Consider the following 19721-nt stretch of genomic DNA (forward strand, 5'->3'; position numbering starts at 1 on the left):
TTCCAACATCTATAAAGATGATGTAACTAGGCTGATCTAGGAAAGCTTTTTACACAAATGGTTAACTGCATTTCTATTTATAAATAAGTTGGATACATTTTCACATTTTTTACAGTTTTTTTATAGTTATTTTTTTTTCTTTTCTTCAGCGGAGGACGATTTGGCCACCTGCAGTTACTATACAGTACCACTGAGATGGATGTGGTTAGTCTTGCAGCTGAAGAAGGGCAGGACATGCTGTCATACTATGAATCTCCAGGCCCAGGAATCCCCTTGGTTTCTTCAAGAACCACTGTCAATGTTTCCTTAGGCAGAAACCCCCTTCAGGCCTGTGCCATTGCTTGCCTTAAAAACCAAGTATGCACATCTTTTTCTTATAGTAATATCTCTGGCAATCTTCAGTGTTTCTGGATAACAGCGATATCCTATCAGCTTACGAACAATACACAGTTCCGGACATATAAGAAAAACAGTACCAGTGTGTCAGTGCTCTTTAGCTCACAAGCCACAGCCGGAAGCGACTATGAAACGGTGACAGGGCAGTGGTTCACTATGCCAGAAGGAGAAGAATTTGCAAATATTACAGTTCTTATATTAACCGACAGTTTTCCAGAACTGGATGAGCGGTTCATTGTGTCACTTCTTCAAGTAAGGCTATTAAACATTTCTGCCAGCTTAAAGAATCAGCCGACAATAGGTCAGCCAAACACATCGCTGGTTGTGATCATGATGAATGGAGATGCCTTTGGGGTGTTTGTCATTTACAACCGAAGCCCAAATGCCACTGATGGGGGGCACTATGTGGAGGTGCAAGAACTCCCTCATACAACGGTCCAGCTGGTAGTAGAGCGCCGAGAAGGCAGTCTAGGACAAGTCATGGTTGAATGGGGCATTGTTGGAGGAACGGCATCAAGAAATGATGATTTTACAGCAGATGGAGAACTTTTAATCTTTGCTGAAGGTACAGTTCCCGTCTTTATAAAAGCAGTCTATAAATGTCTGACACTTTTGGGACAGATTTACTAAGATTGTTGGGTTTTCAAAATCCCTACACATTAAATTTTCAGTTTCTCATCCCTCTAGATATATTATGTGTCTAACTGTCCTTAGTGTATTTAGATATTTTATTTTTTTTTACTTATGACTGCACCAGTCACATCAGTAATTTAAAAAAAAGATGTTTGGCTAAGTGCAAAGTATGTGCAGCAAGAACTGTAGGAAAACCTTTAGTAAATTGTTTGGGACATCTGAAAGAAACAAAAGACGTGTTGCCCTATTTCTATATCACACCCAGAAGCAGTTGTAGAAGCATGGAGGACATTATAGAGCAGTAATGAGCAGTGTAGCACGGGGATGAGATAGAACACTTACTAAAGGCAGCAGTGTCTCGGTATGTCTGTGCATCTCTTTTATGGCAGCTGCTCCCTTCCTGCTCCTCCTCCTCCTCTTCTTCTTCTTCTTCTTCTTCTTCTTCTTATTATTATTATTATTATTTATTTATTTATTTTTAAAGCACCCATGACTCCAGAGCACAGAGAGGGTTAAAATACGGAATGTGAACATACAACATTTAATATGAAATAAAATAAAATAAATAATAAATAATAAATGAATAAAGTTAATAACTGGTACATAGGGAGTGACTGTGAGGACTTACAATCTACTTTCAATGAATTATCAGTAAAGGAAGAAGGGAGGAGGAGGAGGAGAGGAGTCTGATATGTGAGGAAAGAGCCATATTTCTGTAAAAATATTACAAACATATTACAAAATTACCTGTTACCATTGTTAGTCTTTATTTTTTGAGAAAAAAAACTCATAGAAGGGTTCCTGTTAATGACTGGTGTAAGAGTTTCAAGGAAATAACAAATCTGTTTTTCCGCTGGATTCTGCAGGCATTCTGCATTAAAGTATCATGTCGATTTTGATCATTTTGTTATTTTTGCAGGAGAAACAAGCAAAGTGGTAACCATTATGATACTGGATGATACAGTGCCTGAGGAGAATGAGAATATTATAGTTGGCCTGACATACACTGAAGGAGGAAGCCGCATTCTTCCTAGCTCCAATGCAGTCTCCATAGTTATTTTGGCAAATGATAATGTTGCTGGCAGGATTGGTTTTCAGACGGCTTCAAGATCTGTCATTGGACGAGAAGGTATGTCCTGTTTGAAGTTCTTAGATATGTAAGTGGAGGTATTGTTGTGTCTTCCACAACAATAAAGAAGGATTGGAAAAAACACGGCTGCTTGGCTCCAGAGTCAACACCACTCCGATTGAGGTCTATTTCCCTTAATTACTTGAACAATTATCTATTTATTATGTTAATGTAACAATGTAACAGAGCTGAATATGCTTTATATTCATTGTGTAATATTATAGGTGAAAAACTGACATTCAATGTATTACGGACCCCACCTGGTCGAGGCAATGTCACTGTTCACTGGAAGATTGTTGGACGTTATCTAGAGCTGAACTTTGAAAATAGCACTGGCGTTATTTTCTTCCCAGATGTAAGTTTTGTGAACGAGTACACCAGAATATTTGTCATTTTGCTGTCAGCTGTTGTAGAAATCCATATGTTTTAGGGCACTGCGCATATGTATTAAAGGTTAACTCCCGTTTTTTTTTCTCTTCTTAACTAACAAACATTACAAAGTTATATAACTTTGTAATGTGTAGTAGTCACCTGCCTGGAGCCATTCCGCCTATTTTCCTCACCCGACCCCCCCCCCATCTATATATATACTTACGCATTTACTGTCGACCCGTCCTCTTCTCCCAACCGCCATTTTGTGACAATGAAGTCACAAGCGGGGGCCGGGCCTAGTCTTCCTCTGCTTCCCCGTCTTCCTTTAGAATGAATGGGAGTGAAAAGGCTGGAATGCATCACATGGCTTCCAGCTTGCTCAGCTCTGATTGGCTGAGCAAGCTGGAAGCCATGTGATGCGATCCAGCCAATGAAAAGGCTGCCAATGCGCACGCGCATCAGCAGCCTTTTTGCTCTTGTTCATGCAATGGGAACCTGGAACTAAAGAAGGTCTGAAGACGCAGACGGGGCTTCATGGGGACCGTGGCCAGCGGGTTTTCAAATGGCGATCGACTCTTTTTTTTCCTGACGCCGGAGTTGTCCTTTAAATACTCTACAATAAATCACAATATTGTGATTGTGTAGTAAGATTTCTAAACAAAGGGTCAATTCACACATAGAGAAATCTTGACAGATGCCTGTGATATACACTAGTGATGAGCGAACATCCCAATGTTCGGTTCGGATCCCGAACATGTACATAAAAAAAAATTATCGTGATTGATTCGTGTTCACTGAACATTCACAAACAAATAAAAAACGTACAGTAGAAGCATATGTTTCGGTCTACGCACATGTGTACCGATTATCAGGTGCAAAGCGTAAATTACGCCGTTGCGTACGTTTTGGTCTAGAGTTATGCACAAGTGTCCAGATTATTAGACGCAAAGCATAAATTCTGCAGTTCACATGTTCGAATATGTTTGAAAATGATCGTTATAACCATTCCGATCATCGAACAAATTGTTCATAATCGGCGAACACAGACAATCAGCATCATGCTCTTACGAACATACAAACATTTCCGAACATGTTCACTGATCACTAATATAGACCACTATATAGCCGTATAGTGGCATTGGTCACCTATAGGCTGCCATGTTAAAAACAACAACAACATAATACCGTGCAGTACTTGATTTTTTCTGGTATTCCTCTGTATGTAATAGCACAGCAAAGTACAATTTTCTAGAGAGCAGAAAGTGAGAATATGTCAATATATCCAAGCCCGATGGGAGACACTCTTTTGGCCTCTGTTGGATACATGGTGACCTATAGATTATTTTGACTTATACTAGTGCCTTATGTGTATTTCTGAACAGTGTCAGTTTTGGTTAATGTGTCAATTTTAACATTTGTTCTTGAACTTGGATAGATGTGTCTTTTCAGATAATTATGCAATATACGTGTGATCAGAGTATATAGCATAAAAACTGCAGAGGAGTAAAATGCTGAATATATAGAGGCTTGAAAAATAATACAAGTACATTTTATTCTTTATGACCAGGGGTCACTGAACACAAGTTTTACTGTCCATCTGCTAGATGATCAGATTCCAGAGGAGAGAGAAGAATACCAAATCGTCCTACACAATGTCATAACGGAAGGTAAAAATGTGATCATGGAAATATTATTATTGTAGACTAGTGTATTACTAGTGTAGACATAGTTAAAGGCCTTTAAAGGTTACGTTTCCCTGTTTGACCACACAAAGCATAATGATTTCATTATGGAAATCATATAAAAAGTGCGCCTTTTTGAAGATATTACATGGTTTCTTCTTGTGTTATTTTGATTCTTGCTCAGAACAGTAGGGAAAAGATGCTTCTATTGCACCTATTCATATCATCTGTTCTGCACACTGACAGAAGTCAGTCCACTGCCTGAGTATAAAAGGAACTGTGCCACTGAGCATGTGTGACCACTGGTACTGGGCACAATCGGTGGATGTTCTGAGAAACAAGCAAAAGAACAGCAGGGGACACCACAGCAAGTATGTAGGAGTATTTAGTATTTAGGATTTTTTTCCTAAATATTACAAATGAGAAATAGTTTTTTTTTTCGTGTGATCCAACAGAGACATATTAGGGGACATTTACTATTGAGTCTAAAACATACAATTTTTCTGCAGAGTATTTGTCTGTTTTTTTGTGTGTTTTATACATTTGTGAATATATTATTCTCTAAATATTCACAAAATATTGTGCAAACCTATTCACCTGGTACTGACCAGATATAGACCTGTACCAGTTTGTGCGTCTTTTTTAAAAGTTGAAAATGATAAATTTGGTGCAAATCCTGGATAATGCAAATTTTTGGGTGAATACTCCAAACAGGCTCGTTGAATACTGAACATGACTTTTCCACTATGAAGGCTTATCTCTATGCTTATAAGGGATACATGTATACATGTATACATTGTAAGGATAACATTTTTGAGACTTCACGTGATCTAGAGAACTGAAACTCCTGTCCTAATGGAGCAACAGTCAAGTATGAGATTTATAGCCCCATTCATTGTCTATGGGATTACTAAAGAGCAGTCCCATAGACAATGAATGGAGTAGCAATGTTCATTTTCAACTGCCTCTACATTCAGATAGGAGCTTCAAGAGTTCTCTTCTTTAGATTGTGGGGGTCCTGACAGCACAGCATAAGAGGATGGGGAATAAAACTGGTGTTCCGTACCATAGTCTTCAAACTGAAATGTGAGAATGTGCACAGAGTTAATTGGCGTCTCCTAGAATTTAAAGGAGAAGTCAGATGATTTTTAAAATTCGGCAGGGAAGAATTTGATTCCAAGTAGGAACTTACCTCTCCCTGTGCCCGCAGTGAGCTGCGGGACCGGCCACAGGACCCCCCACCAGAAGGCATTTCCCCCCAACTCAGGGAAAAGGTTTGTCCCAGCTGATGGACTGGCCGCTCAGCCAATCAGTGATTGGAACGGCGTCCCGCCCATGTGACTGACTTGCTGAACGGCCAGTCTATCAACCAGTGTCATGACGTGTCGGTGCTGGAGATCCTTTAGCTCGGCGGGGTCCCGAGGCAGGTCCTGGCGCTCATCGCGTGCACGGGGAGAGGTAAGTTCGTACTTAAAATCAAATTCCCCCTGCCCCTGCCGAATCCCGAATTTTAAAAATCGGATGACTTCTTCTCTAAGCTTTATATTTTCGCTGTGCTTGGATACTGGCTTGGATACTTGGCAGAGAATAAAGGATGTCTTCAGCTTTCAGTTCTATACTATTATGTCCTTGGCTTTCTTTAATAGGAATTTCAGGCCCTGGTGCAGCCGTTCTTGATGAACAAGGATATGAAGCCGTTCTTACTGTTGAAGCCAGTGATGAGCCACATGGGCTACTAAATTTTGCTCCTTCTTCAAGGACCGTTTTTACTCAAGAAGCCAATAAAACCATTCAGCTTTTTATCAACCGAGAATATGGATCCCTAGGTTTGTCTAAAGTGATTTATACAGTTGCAGTATTATAAAATGTAAATAATTTTTGGCTAGCTACAATAAGTACTTTTTATTTAAAACAACAGCTGTTCTCTTCATAAATCAATTATTTGCATTGATGTCAATGCAAACAACGGCCGGCGGTCCACACTATGTACTAAGTAACAGACGCTGTTTACACTGGCCGTCAAAATAATGTTCATGTCATTCATTTGCACCCATTGTTGCACGGACAGCGCCTGTTATTTAAAGTTGTTCACACTCAGTATTTTGATTTGCTGTACTTTTTATTAAAGTGCTGACCCCCGCCGATCGTTGAATGAATGAATGAATGAATGAAGGGGAAGATGTGCAGCACATGCTCTGTCTCTTCACCCCCGCCTCACTGCTAAAGTAATAGTCAACAGAAGTAGAACCCCTTGAAACTTTCAGTAATCGCTGTACCAGAAGTTCCATAGGGCTTCATTATAATTCAGTCGACTGCTACTTTAACAGTGAGAGCGGAGATGAAGAGGCAGAGCGTGTGCTGTGTGTATCTGTCCCTTTATTAAACCATTGGCGGGGGTGGGGGTGGGGGGGTCTCAGCACCCATTCCCCGACCCATACAAACCTATAACATGTTGCTATGACTTATTAGGTAACCTTTAATGCTGTAAAATAGAAGGACATTTTCAGCTGTTGTTTGCTTCCAATTTTGTGCAACAGATCAGAGATGGGCCTTTCCTCTTCCATCACGACTGTGTTGAATTTTCTATAATACAGTCTGAGACATATATTGAGAAATCATCCTCTTGGTTATTAATAAATTGATAGAAATGTGTTGTGTTTCAAAACCATTGAGTGTCAAAACCTTGTATGCTTATTATAACCATGTTTTACTTTCTGCACTTATTAGGAGATATTAATATCACTTATACCACATATGGGACACGTCCCCTGAATGGTACCACTATGAGCCCAGCAGAACCAGGCCTTGACTACATTGGCTCATCTGGATCTCTGATCATTCTGGATGGGAAAACAACTGCCGCCATTAATGTGACCATTTTAGAGGTAATGTTTTTGTTCACTTTTACAGTACAAGAAAACAGCCCATAGGAAATTATTACATGATGTGCTGTCTTCATGCTATTAACTTTATGTGACATCTGTCAGTATTTCAGGGATTCTAGTTCCTAATTTCACAACCCATGACAGCCAAATTCACTAAAGTAGTTTTATTTTCCCCCCTTTAGGATGATATTCCAGAACTGCAGGAGTATATCATAGTTACTCTAGTTTCGGTGGAACTGACTGTGAAGTTACTGACCTCTTCTCCTCCACGCCTAGGTAATGTTCGAGATGATTATATAATATATCAGGGGTGTCATTGTTTAATCCTGTGTATTACATTTTGTGTGCACATTGAAAATAACATAACACTTTGGGGGACATTTACAAAGCGTCCACCCGAGGCGTCTGCCAGGGAGAAGTTGCAGATTCGCCCCTTCTCCCTGACGTACGCCTCCTGTACGCCCCGCTGGCCTGTTGGGAAGGCTGGAGGAGCTTGGGAGAGGGGGCTGACGAGGCAGGGAGGAGGGGTGGCATCCTCCTGCGCCTCATTTATCATGATTTACGCCTGCTCCCCTGTTGGGAAAAGGGGGCGGGCCTTATATAAGACCGACGTACTTGTACGCTGGTCTTCATTAATCCCCCCCTTGTGGTGGGAACAAGCACACTTCCCTAAAAAGAACACTAGATAATGGAAGCCAACCCCAGCACTATACAACTAATGCTGCCAATATTTTAAACAATAATAACGAATTGTACTTCTGAAACTGCACATTTAAGTCTTCCATCTTTGCACATTGATTGAACTACCTTTATGTACACAAGACTATGGACTAGTCCTGATTTGCCTTCATTAAATGATAGACTAGCCTAGGATAGTCCTTCCTTTTATAATTAATGGTGATCCAACCTACAGGATCCTGAGTAGGGATGGTCCGAACCGAGTTCGTTTGGGGTTCGTACGAACCCGAACCCTTGGTAATGATCCCCGTTGTCTGCCCGCTCCGTGGAGCTGGCGGATCCAGCGGGAGGACCGCCTGGAAAACTGGGATACAGCCATAGCCTGTAACGCCTGGAGTAGTGGATCCACTGAACCGGCACCAGCGCTGGCACAAACCTCACCAGGGAGCGGAGTCTAAGGGGCCGCTGGTTTTCACCAGAGCCCGCCGCAAGGCGGGATGGACTTGCTGCGGCAGGCGACCCCCAGGTCGCTACCCCTGGCTTGGTTGCTGGTGACGGCAGGCGAGGCGTGGCAGGAGCAGTAGGCAGGAGATGGCACTGGCAAAGGTCTGCAGGTGAGAGCGCACGTGACAGGCTGAACGCAGGAACAGATGGAGTGACAGGGAAACAGGAACCAGGAACAGGGACTAGGGACCGGGTAACGGATAGGACTCAGGAACAGGGACTGGGACCAGGTAACAGATAGGACTCAGGAACAACAGGGGGCTGGGCCAAACGCTATGGGAAGCATGTAGAGGCTCCAACACTAAGGACAGGGCATGCTGGGATTTATAGGGGAGTGATTGGGTGCAACTACCAATTAGGAGCGCACTGCCCCTTTAAATCTGAGACAGCCGGCGCGCGCGCGCCCTAGGAGGCGGGGACGCGCGCGCCGGCCGGCACAGCGGGAGACAGGAGCGTGGAGAGGTGAGGCGCCCCCCGGGGCCGAGGTGACAGCAGCGCCGGGTCCCCGACTATGGACACCGGCTGCTGCATAGGGCAGGTAGCGGTCGCGGCGGCGGCCCGGAACGCGGGACGCCGCCGCGGCCGTAACAGTACCCCCCCCCTTTGGCCTCCCCCTCTTTCTTGCCTGCAAATGGCACAGGAAGCCACAAAGTCTTTGACATCTTGGGATAGGCTGGGCCACCAGTAGTGGCGAGAGATCCGTTGGCCGGTCTTACGGACTCCCGGGTGCCCGGCCTCCAACGAGGAATGTCCCCAGTTCAAAATACCTCTTCGAAGCGCAGGGTGAACATGAGTCTTTCCGGGGGGTACTCTCTGAAGAGTGGAGGTGACGACTGGTACTAGGCGATCAGGCGGTATAACGTGGCAAGGGACCTTCTGTAAGTTCTTCCGGTGGTGAGAGGACACGACCTTAGTCTTGGGTACGGGGAGAGGGTACACCTCGGCAGAGAAGGCATCCGCCGGGTCTTGGTCTTCTGCCGGTAGGCCGGATAGAGGCTTGGCCGGGACAGGAAATGACAAAATACACTTGGTCTGAGGTGACTTGAGACACTGGTGGGAACAGTCCTGACCCCAACTGAGAATCTCCCCGGTTCTCCAGTCCAGCTGAGGGGCATGTTCTTGTAGCCACGGGAGTCCCAGGAGGACCGCGGGGGAAGAATGGGGCAGAACGTAGAAGGATATCTCTTCTTGATGTGAAGGACCCACCTGGAGGACTAAAGATGCGGTCTGGTAGTACACACGGTCGGTAAGAATTTCGCCCGTGACCGAGGAGATAGTCAGGGGCCTGGCTAGTCGGGTCACGGGTAGCCGCCATCTTTGGACCAATGTTGCCGCAATAAAACTGCCTGCTGAGCCAGAATCGAGGAAGGCAGTAGTCTGATGATTTTGTCCTGAGGGAGTCCGGATGGAAACAGGCATAGACAGACTTGGAATGGTGGCATTCGCACCTAGGGACACCTGTCCCACCGGACCTAGGTGCGAGCGTCCTCCGGATGTTTGGGGACGTAGGGAACATCCCAGCCGGAAGTGATCGGAACCACCGCAATAGAGACAGAGATTCTGCTCCAGGCGCCGGATTCTTTCATCAGGCGTCAGGTGAGCCCGTTCCACCTGCATAGGAATCTCAGGAGAGGGCTGGGACATCGAAAGGTCAGGATTCTGGAAAACCGGCGCCAGCTGGGGGTGGCGACGGGAATGGGTTAGTAAATGTTCATGCCGAACCTCCTCCTCCCTCTCCGAAAAACGAGTATCAACTCGGGTGGCCAGTAGAATGAGTTCGTTCAGGGAGGTAGGCAGGTCTCGGGCAGCGAGCACGTCTCTCACACGACTAGACAGGCCCTTCTTGAAGGTGGCCAACAGGGCGGCCTCGTTCCAGTCCAATTCAGCTGCCAGGGTGCGGAACTGGATGGCGTAGTCACCGACAGAGGAGCTGCCTTGAGAGAGGTTGAGGAGAGCAGTCTCGGCCGAAGAAGCACGGGCAGGTTCCTCAAAGACGGAGCGAAACTCGAATAGGAAGGCCCGGAGATTGGCAGCAACAGGATCATCGCGGTCCCACAGTGGCGTGGCCCAGGCCAGGGCTCTACCCTCTAATAGGCTGATGATGAAAGCCACTTTAGAGCGCTCGGTGGAAAACTGACTACTCAAAAGTTCAATGTGCATGGTGCACTGAGTCAGGAATCCTCTGCACAACTTAGAGTCCCCAGAGTACTTGCTTGGGAGAGCCAGTCGGAGTGAAGAAGCAGCGTCAGGAGATGGTGTGCGCTGGGCAGTAGTCTGCTGCTGTAAGGCGGCAGTGAGTTGCTGGATCTGCTGTGACTGTTTCTGGATTTGTTGAGCCTGTTGCGCGACCACTCTGGCGACGTCACGGAGATCTGGCACCTCGCCGGGATCCATGGTTGGAGCCTACTGTAACGCCTGGAGTAGTGGATCCACTGAACCGGCACCAGCGCTGGCACAAACCTCACCAGGGAGCGGAGTCTAAGGGGCCGCTGGTTTTCACCAGAGCCCGCCGCAAGGCGGGATGGACTTGCTGCGGCAGGCGACCCCCAGGTCGCTACCCCTGGCTTGGTTGCTGGTGACGGCAGGCGAGGCGTGGCAGGAGCAGTAGGCAGGAGATGGCACTGGCAAAGGTCTGCAGGTGAGAGCGCACGTGACAGGCTGAACGCAGGAACAGATGGAGTGACAGGGAAACAGGAACCAGGAACAGGGACTAGGGACCGGGTAACGGATAGGACTCAGGAACAGGGACTGGGACCAGGTAACAGATAGGACTCAGGAACAACAGGGGGCTGGGCCAAACGCTATGGGAAGCATGTAGAGGCTCCAACACTAAGGACAGGGCATGCTGGGATTTATAGGGGAGTGATTGGGTGCAACTACCAATTAGGAGCGCACTGCCCCTTTAAATCTGAGACAGCCGGCGCGCGCGCGCCCTAGGAGGCGGGGACGCGCGCGCCGGCCGGCACAGCGGGAGACAGGAGCGTGGAGAGGTGAGGCGCCCCCCGGGGCCGAGGTGACAGCAGCGCCGGGTCCCCGACTATGGACACCGGCTGCTGCATAGGGCAGGTAGCGGTCGCGGCGGCGGCCCGGAACGCGGGACGCCGCCGCGGCCGTAACATAGCCATAGGCTGTATCCCAGTTTTCCAGGCGTTACTCCCGCTGTATCCGTCCGCTCCACGGAGCGGACAGACAGCGGGAATCTGCTGCTGAGCGTTCGGGTTCATACGAACCCGAACCTCGGCAGGTTCGGACCATTCCTAATCCTGAGGATGAAAGAGATGCATTGCTAATTTAACGTATTAGCCACACCATGGTCTTTACTGCCTGACTGTGCCAGCCAGCAACTACCACACTGCTCTATTTACTAGAAAAAATCGTGAAGGGGAATATGAAACCCCCTACTGATCATAAAGACTATCCTTGATCCTAGTATTAAGCTATTACTTATGCTATGTAAGCGGAAAAATAAATAAATGGCACCAGTGCATTACTTGACATAAATGGCACTCAACTTTAATATGGTCTGGCGGGCTTTGACACAGGTGTAAACCCAGCCTAAGACATAGGTGGGTAATCTGGCAAATAAGTGTCATTCTTCACAAAATGAGGTTTTACAAAGTTATACAATTTTTTTAGTTTTCTGTACTAATTCCTCACACAACTAATAATTTGAAATGTACACTGCTTTAAAGCAGTATGTGCTCATCCCAAATGTGCTGCATAGCCCACTGGTGGTGTCTGGTCTTTACCACAGAGGCTTAAAGGAGAAATCTGGCGGATTATAAAATCCGGCAGCCGGCAGAGGGGAAATTGATTACAAGTACTTACTTACCTCTCCCTGTGGCCCGAGTTGTGATGATATCACAACTTGGGGGAAAAGTGGCAGATGACTCCTGCCACTCACCATTGCCACAGGGAGAGTTCAGTTAGTAATTGTAATTAATTTCCTCCCTGCCGGCTGCCGGATTTTATAATTTCTCCTTTAAAAAACTGATATCACATTGCAGAAATAGTATTGCTGAAATAGCTGATAAAATATGTTAAAGGACTTTTTTGGGGAGCAGAAAATGGCGGAAACCTTTGGCTCTTAAGAACCCACTTCCTGTGAATGTTTTGCTTACACCTGCATGCAATGAGTGGGATATACGCCCACCCCCTCCATGTCTCGGAAAGCATACAGAGACTTGAAATCACAGGAAGTGAGCTCGGGGAACAGATGGCTTCAGGCATCCTCTGATCCCTGGATAAACCCCTTAAACAATTTTATTAGTATTATTTTATTTTGGAGCTACTGTCTCTTCTTGTTTCTCTATTATCTGCAATTTTTTTTCCTTATTTTCTATAAACTTTAACAGTTCTTTTTTGTTTTCATTTTTTCTGTGCATGCTCATAGAATTTCTGTCTTACAGGATGAGAGGTAATAACAAGCCATTTCATGGTCTTTCCTTCCCTCACAAATATCAACACCTGCACCTTTTTATGGACTTGGCCAAATCTATTCAGACATGAAATATAGCTCCAACTCATATTCATATTTGTTTGCAGTTATGCCAATATCCCATTCATCTCCTAATAAACTCTTGTGATGGGAAAACTTATGATCAGTCGGGGTCTTTTAACAAGCTTCTGAAAGCATACCTCCAAAGTTAGCCTTCCACCCTTCTCTTCAGATCGGGTATGGGGCGACCCGGTATACTATTTATACTATTCCATTAAAACGACTGTTCTTTTTATACTGCAATAATATGCATTGAAGTCAATGAAACAACGTCCGTCTTTTTTCACACAATGCATTGAACAACAGCACTTGTTTGGCACTCGGCCGTTATTCAATAAAGTGCTTGAAAACAACAGCTGTTGTTCCACTGACTTCAACGCATATCATTGCAGTATGAAAAAAACAGCCGTTGTTTCAATGGAAAACGGACGTTCTTTTAAAAAATAATATGTTGTGTGAACATAGCCTTATACTGTGACATTTACAACATGTGACACAATGTGCCTGCAATTCATCAGTTGCTGATAGTTTTGTGGTTGCAGATCGCATGTCACACTGAACCTGCCACTTGTTTTTGCCAGATGTGATTTGCTGTGACATGACACATGTCGCTGTGTAGCCCTTACCCCTACAGAAGACCTTTAGTGCATAGAAACTAGGGGAATAGCATAGATCTCAGCTTCTCTAACCATTGTGACCATAACTTGAATTGTGGTGAATTTAGATCATGATGCATTTTTAAATGCACTGTCACTTTCAAAGACACCTTTTGGCTATGTTCACACTTCAGGAACATAACAGGGGGATGTTGCCGTTTAGTTAAATAGATGACCGCCAATAAAGAACTTGTCTTAATTTGTGGCCGTCTATATAACGAGACGGGCACACTCATCCACTATGTTCCCGAAGTGGGGACATAGCTTTAATGGGCACTAAAAGCTGTTTTATTGTATATATATACAATGTGTCAGTTTTTTATCTGTTAATGTATAGATGCTGAAGGTTTGACGGCCCAGATTATTATTGATGCAAATGATGGCGTCCAGGGAGTTATTGGGTGGCAGAGGACAAGGTATGAGATACTCTTTTGCAACTTGTTACATCTTTTCTTTTTCAAATTTTACTTGCTACTGTAGTTTTCCTAAAACTTTACCAGTTTGGGAAAATGCACATGTTACATCAATGGGAATAAAAGCATAGGTTGCTTGTGGTAAATTTTGACTTGTCATCTACAGGAGCAAAGAAAGGGGCATATTTAAATTCAGCAGGGTCAATCGTTCCCTCTACCAACATTGGCCATGATAGGGCAGTTATTAAGCCCTTTATACATTAGATTGGTGTGATCCATCCCTAGAATTCTTCCGTTCAGCGGATTTTTAATGCACTAAAGCCTAAAGGACAGAGGCGTTGCAGTAAAGTACAGTAACTTGAACATGTGTTATTGAACTTTTACACCTCGATTCCTTTTAGTCTGGTTACTTGCAACTATGAATATTAATTATTTTTATCAAATAAGGCAGCATTCACACATCCCTTAAAATTGTCCTTGGTCGCAGATCCGCACACATAGACAATTTTAGGGACCATTCAAATAAATGCAGCCATTCACACGATCTGTGCCACGACTCCCACCGTGATCCACACTGCAAAAAAATAGCACATGTCCTAGTGCGGATTGCGGCACGGATCCCCTAATGTGCAGCCCCCCCCCCCCCGCGCCACCTGGCAGCAGAGGTGACAGTAGCGCAGAAGTCAACTACTCGCCTACTCCCCCTGTGCTGGTGGACATGTGAGCTGGCGAGTAGTTGAGTTTCATGCTACTGTCATCTCTGGTGGCGGGGGGGGGCTTCACTAGGGTCTGTGCTGATATCATCCTCTGGTCATCGTGGCGCGGATCACAGCATGTGAACAAGGCATTAGTTATTCAGACTTTAATTTTAAACGATTAAAATACACCCAATAATCTTGCAGAAACACCTACATACATAAAGAATGAATGGAGCCCCCGGAGAGAGACGAGTACAGCACTTGTCTTTATGATGGCTCCATAGGAATGAATAGAGCCACTGGTTACATGCTGTACCCGCGGTTCTATTTAAAACAAAGGCGCCGCAGACCTATATGGAGATCAGTAGAGGTTATGAAGGTCGGACCCCCCATGATCTCTTACTTTTCCCCTATCCTAGGGATAAGGGACAAGTCATTTTTATTTTGGAACAATACTTGAATTAATATTCATCAATTTGCTATTTTTGGACTTGTTTGTGCCCTATTAATTCTATTATATTAACTAATCAAATATAATTTTCTTTTCCATGACTCACTTTGCAAACTAATATCCACCGTATTTTCTTTCTTTTATTTCAGCTTTGAAGTCAATGAAACCCAGGGTATATTGACACTTGTAGCTTACCGGGACAAAGGAACCTTTGGAAATGTGTCACTGTTTTTCTACGCACAGAATATAGGGGCCCAGCTAGGACTGGATTATAATGTCACCTCAATGGTAGGATAACATTACTTCATTTCCTCCATTAATTGCTTTCTAATTTGCAAGTTGATAAACAAATCTTTCTCTCCACAACGACTCATGCTGTTAAATGAAACACGCTAGGAACCGATAGAAGTGTGAGGTATCCTGTTTATGTAACATAGATTTTTGGCACAGTAATCATCAAAACATAAGGAAAAGGAATGACAATTTTTTATTTATTTATTTTTTTCAGATTTTAACATTTGCTGATGGAGAAAAATATAAATTTATTGATGTAATCATCAATGATGATGATATCCCAGAAGGGGATGAAACATTCCAGCTGATACTTGCAAATCCTTCCCATGGACTGGAGTTGGGCCCCAATACAACAGGTGATACAGTCAAATCCATGCTGTAATATAATAAACTCTTATGTGTATACTGATGTATATGTATGAAAACCTGAGACCTTGTGTTTCTTCTATGACAGCTACTGTCACACTCCTCGCCAATGATGATGGTTATGGGGTAATATCTTTTAACAACACTGGGCACTTCTTCCTGAGGGAACCCACAGCACTGTACCTGACGGAGAGTGTTGCGCTGCTCTGTATTATCAGGGACCCTCCACAAGGAATATTTGGGACGGTCACCGTTCAGTATTTTATCACTGGAGAGAATGGGTCTGATGCTTCTGGGGATCTGATTCCAGTAGAAGGTTATGTCATACTAGAAGAAGGAGTCAGGTTCAAGGTAACTTTTCAGCCAAGTATAAATTTTATTATACGATAGCAATGATAGTTTCATCAAAACATCAAAATGTAAAGTATCCCTATATGAATATATTGTATACTTTGGCCTTTTTTAAGGGGAAGTTGGCTAGTGCTATTTCAGACACAAAAGAGAAAATAACTTATGGATACGGGTCCTTTATTTTAAGCATCATCTTGAAAGCAGCCATATTGGATTAAGGCCGAGTTTTTCCAACGGAAAGGTGATCATGTAGCATATTAAAGAAGACCAATATTGCCTCACAAATCAGAAGGTTACTTTATGTTCAGCTTCAGCTCTGTGTTTAGCACCATGGACAACACATTGAACATGTCAAATATCTGTGCATCACGTTCCATTCCCAGTTATTGTTGCAACTTTCTGTGTTGATGTCTTTTGAACTACAAGTCTGATTGCAGCAATGAATTTCTGAGCTAGTTCTGGTCTTCTTGATATGCTACATTGGAAATACTTGCTCTTGATCCAAAATGGCGTTTTACAAGATGGTGGCCATGTGCCTGACACATTCTAATACATAGCCCCCCTTATTCAGTAAAATGAGTGTAAAAATGTGTAAAATATATTCACGGCACAGATAATGGTCTCTGAAGGTGCAGGAGGCTGAGTGGGAGGGTTACCAAAAATTATATTTTGAGTCATCGCTCACTGCCTTCGAGTCAGTACACCAGCATTGCTCCAGTATGCCACAGTATATGAGTAGCATATGGATGGGGCTGTTTAATGCAATCCAAAAAAAACCAACCATTTTTACTATCTGTAGCAACAAATCCTTAGCAATCATATAAGTATGTGCGATATCTATAAGTGTTTGTGATTAAAACAAATATTTTATATTGTTATATTGTATTGTATTGTTATTTTATATTGTTTTACTTGATCATTGTTACAGTAGGTATAGATGTTAATATCTTGATTTGTTTGCACAGACCTTGGAAATTTCTGCAGTCCTGGATGAAGACCCAGAGATGGATGAACATTTTACTGTCACACTGTTTAATCCTACAGGGGGCGCTAGGCTGGGCACTAGAATCACCACAGAGATAACTGTGCTCCAAAACCAAGCACCCCAAGGACTGTTTAGTATCTTCCCCACAAATAACAGGTACTGTACATAGCATTTACAGCTTACTATGACAGTATTCATAAAATAAAGGTAAAAAGGCAATATACTGACATAAATAGTAACGTAAGTTTATTTTTTTCTCTTCTCTACACCCTGCCTTGGATATAAGAACAAGTTCTGTAACAATGGAGGAGAACAATGCAACCGTCTATCTAAAGGTGTCCCGCAGCAACGGGCTGAACATGTCTGTGAGCGTGGAATGGGAGACAGTATCAGGGAGCGCGTTTGGCATAAGTAAGATATATAACTATTGTATACAGTTACAGCTATTATTTACAGTATTCTTGGTGTAGGCATATATATCCACCACTACCTGCTCGCTCCATTCATACCAGAAATATAAAATAAGTCCCGTTTTCACCAAAATGCAAACACCATCCCACATTCTGTATTGCATAGTCTTGTATCGATCCAGAAATTGTATCCAGAAATAGTGATGCTGTAAGAAAAGACATTCAGTTGTAACTGCTATAGAAAATGTTTCTACTCTTGGTTGGTTGGTTTTCAGGACCGGGACCTAAGGCATGTAGTGATAAGTTATAAGTGATAAGTTATTGATCACAGCGGGTGTCACTAGCCAGGGGGTGATCGCAGAAGCTGTGCAAATAACTCTCCGGTCGTATCTTCATTATGGCAGAATCTGTAAATGGAAGTCTATGAGACTACCTATATGAACAGAGCAAGCAGCCAGGGAGTGGATCGCACTGCTGCTGTGTCCTCTCCGTGGTCTCAGCAGGGAATCCTGGTAGAATCAATAATTTTTGACATGTCTGATGACACGTGACAGGTACTCTTTAACATATATTTTAAAAACATAGTACTAGCATCCAAAAGAAGAATTTTTGGCATGTTTCAAACCGCATAGCAATAGAAACAAGGCACTATGTAAAAACTGTCACAAATGGCAGTTCTGTCAGCGACATGTTCTTTATAATGGCATTTGACTCATGAGAAATATCCTACAGCCAGGACAAGCCAACTCCAGCATCACTATACTCCTGTCACTCCTCTATGTAAGCCTGAACTCCTAAGGGCTTCAGATGTGGGATGCATGCTTTGTAACTGCATCAGCAACACTAGAGATAGGACACATGGATGAATCTGCCCATTATCTCTGTTCATTTAAAGTTTCACCTGCACCTGAAAAACATCTCCGTCCCTTCCTTACTGTTAAATCAGCTAATACTCTCACTGTCGCTCTGATTCATTCCCGTCTAGGCTACTGCAGTTCCCTACTGATCCTCCTTCCCTTCTCTGAACCCTCTCCTCTCCAGTCCATACTAAATGCAGCAGCCAGGCACCATGCTGTCACTACACTGGCTCTCCATTTAGTATAGAATAAAACACAAACTGCTCACTCACAAAGCTCTCCACAGTGCTGCACCTCTGTGCACCTCATATCCCTACTGATCCCCTTCCCTTCTCTAAACCCTCTCCTCTCCAGTCCATACTAAATGCAGCAGCCAGGCACTATGCTGGCACTACACTGGCTCTCCATTTAGTATAGAATAAAACACAAACTGCTCACCCACAAAGCTCTCCACAGTGCTGCACCTCTGTGCATCTCCTCCCTAATCTCTGTCTACCGCCCTACCCGTGCCCTACGCTCACTAAAGACTTATGCCTACTATTCTCCATAATCAGCACCTCCCACTCCCGTCTTCAAGACATAACCCGAGCCCCACCAGTTCTATGGAATGCATTACCCAAGAAAGTCAGACTCACCTCAGATACCCAAAGCTTCAAATGTGCCCCCTAAACTCATCTTTTCATGCAGGCTTATCAAGTTCTCTAATTTGGTCATCATCCCCATCTCTTTCTCACACACACACACACACACACACACACACCACATTAAATTTAAATGCAACCTTATGTAGAGCTGTAAACAGCTTAAAGAACGCTCCTAAAGCAATAAAAAAAAGATGCATACGAACTAAGAAAAGACTGAAATTAAAGCCCCTAATACATGGGCCGATCTGGAGGAGCAAGCAAGCGCTGATCTTTCATATCAGCGCTTGCTTGCTCCTCGTTCCTCACTTGCTGCTGGTGCTATTAGGGTCCGTTCACACTACGGAATCGGTGCCAAAATTCTGTGTGAAACTCCCACCCATGGAATCGCAGCCTAATCCTGCCTGCTATGTGTTTTAATGGGAGGCCGCATGGAATTTTTGAGCGCCGATTCTGTAGTGTGAACTGACCCTTACATGTGCCTACAGCAAGCTGGGAGTTGCAGGAGGGACTTAAGATCTAAACATCATCCAGGGAGCCCATAGGAGATAGCAGTCTGCTGACGATCCTTTTACACAGAGCGTCGGCCAGCAGACCATCGCTGTCATTCTAGTTTTTTCCAACATGTTGAAAGTCAAAGAGCAGCCAACTTTGTGCTGATCGTTGCCTTTTAACAGGAGGTATTACACCAAGTGATTATCAGCCATAACGGCCAATAATCAGTCAAATACGGCTGATAATTGCTTGGTGTAATAGGGCCTTAAGGCTAAAAAACGGTGTGTGAACATAGCCTGCCCAGCTGTAAAGAGTTAGTCATAGTGC

General features: G+C 44.1%; 1 protein-coding gene across 8 annotated transcripts in view; it reads left to right on the forward strand.

The window, feature by feature from the left end:
- Window positions 1–19721, forward strand: part of ADGRV1 (adhesion G protein-coupled receptor V1) — a 354135-nt gene that overhangs the window by 145055 nt on the left and 189359 nt on the right. For 7 of the 8 annotated variants that reach the window (XM_069962903.1, XM_069962904.1, XM_069962907.1 and 4 more), the window contains 14 exons: window positions 150–961; window positions 1949–2158; window positions 2383–2513; window positions 4098–4197; window positions 5859–6038; window positions 6940–7097; window positions 7280–7373; window positions 12673–12696; window positions 13771–13849; window positions 15145–15283; window positions 15504–15645; window positions 15744–16006; window positions 16972–17147; window positions 17278–17402. In XM_069962903.1, coding sequence (XP_069819004.1) covers window positions 150–961; window positions 1949–2158; window positions 2383–2513; window positions 4098–4197; window positions 5859–6038; window positions 6940–7097; window positions 7280–7373; window positions 12673–12696; window positions 13771–13849; window positions 15145–15283; window positions 15504–15645; window positions 15744–16006; window positions 16972–17147; window positions 17278–17402 — 2633 coding nt within the window. The remainder of the gene's footprint in view (window positions 1–149; window positions 962–1948; window positions 2159–2382; window positions 2514–4097; window positions 4198–5858; window positions 6039–6939; window positions 7098–7279; window positions 7374–12672; window positions 12697–13770; window positions 13850–15144; window positions 15284–15503; window positions 15646–15743; window positions 16007–16971; window positions 17148–17277; window positions 17403–19721) is intronic. The other variant, XM_069962905.1, reaches the window with a different exon arrangement.

This window comes from Dendropsophus ebraccatus, chromosome 3 (assembly GCF_027789765.1).
Source record: "Dendropsophus ebraccatus isolate aDenEbr1 chromosome 3, aDenEbr1.pat, whole genome shotgun sequence".
NCBI lineage: Eukaryota > Metazoa > Chordata > Amphibia > Anura > Hylidae > Dendropsophus > Dendropsophus ebraccatus.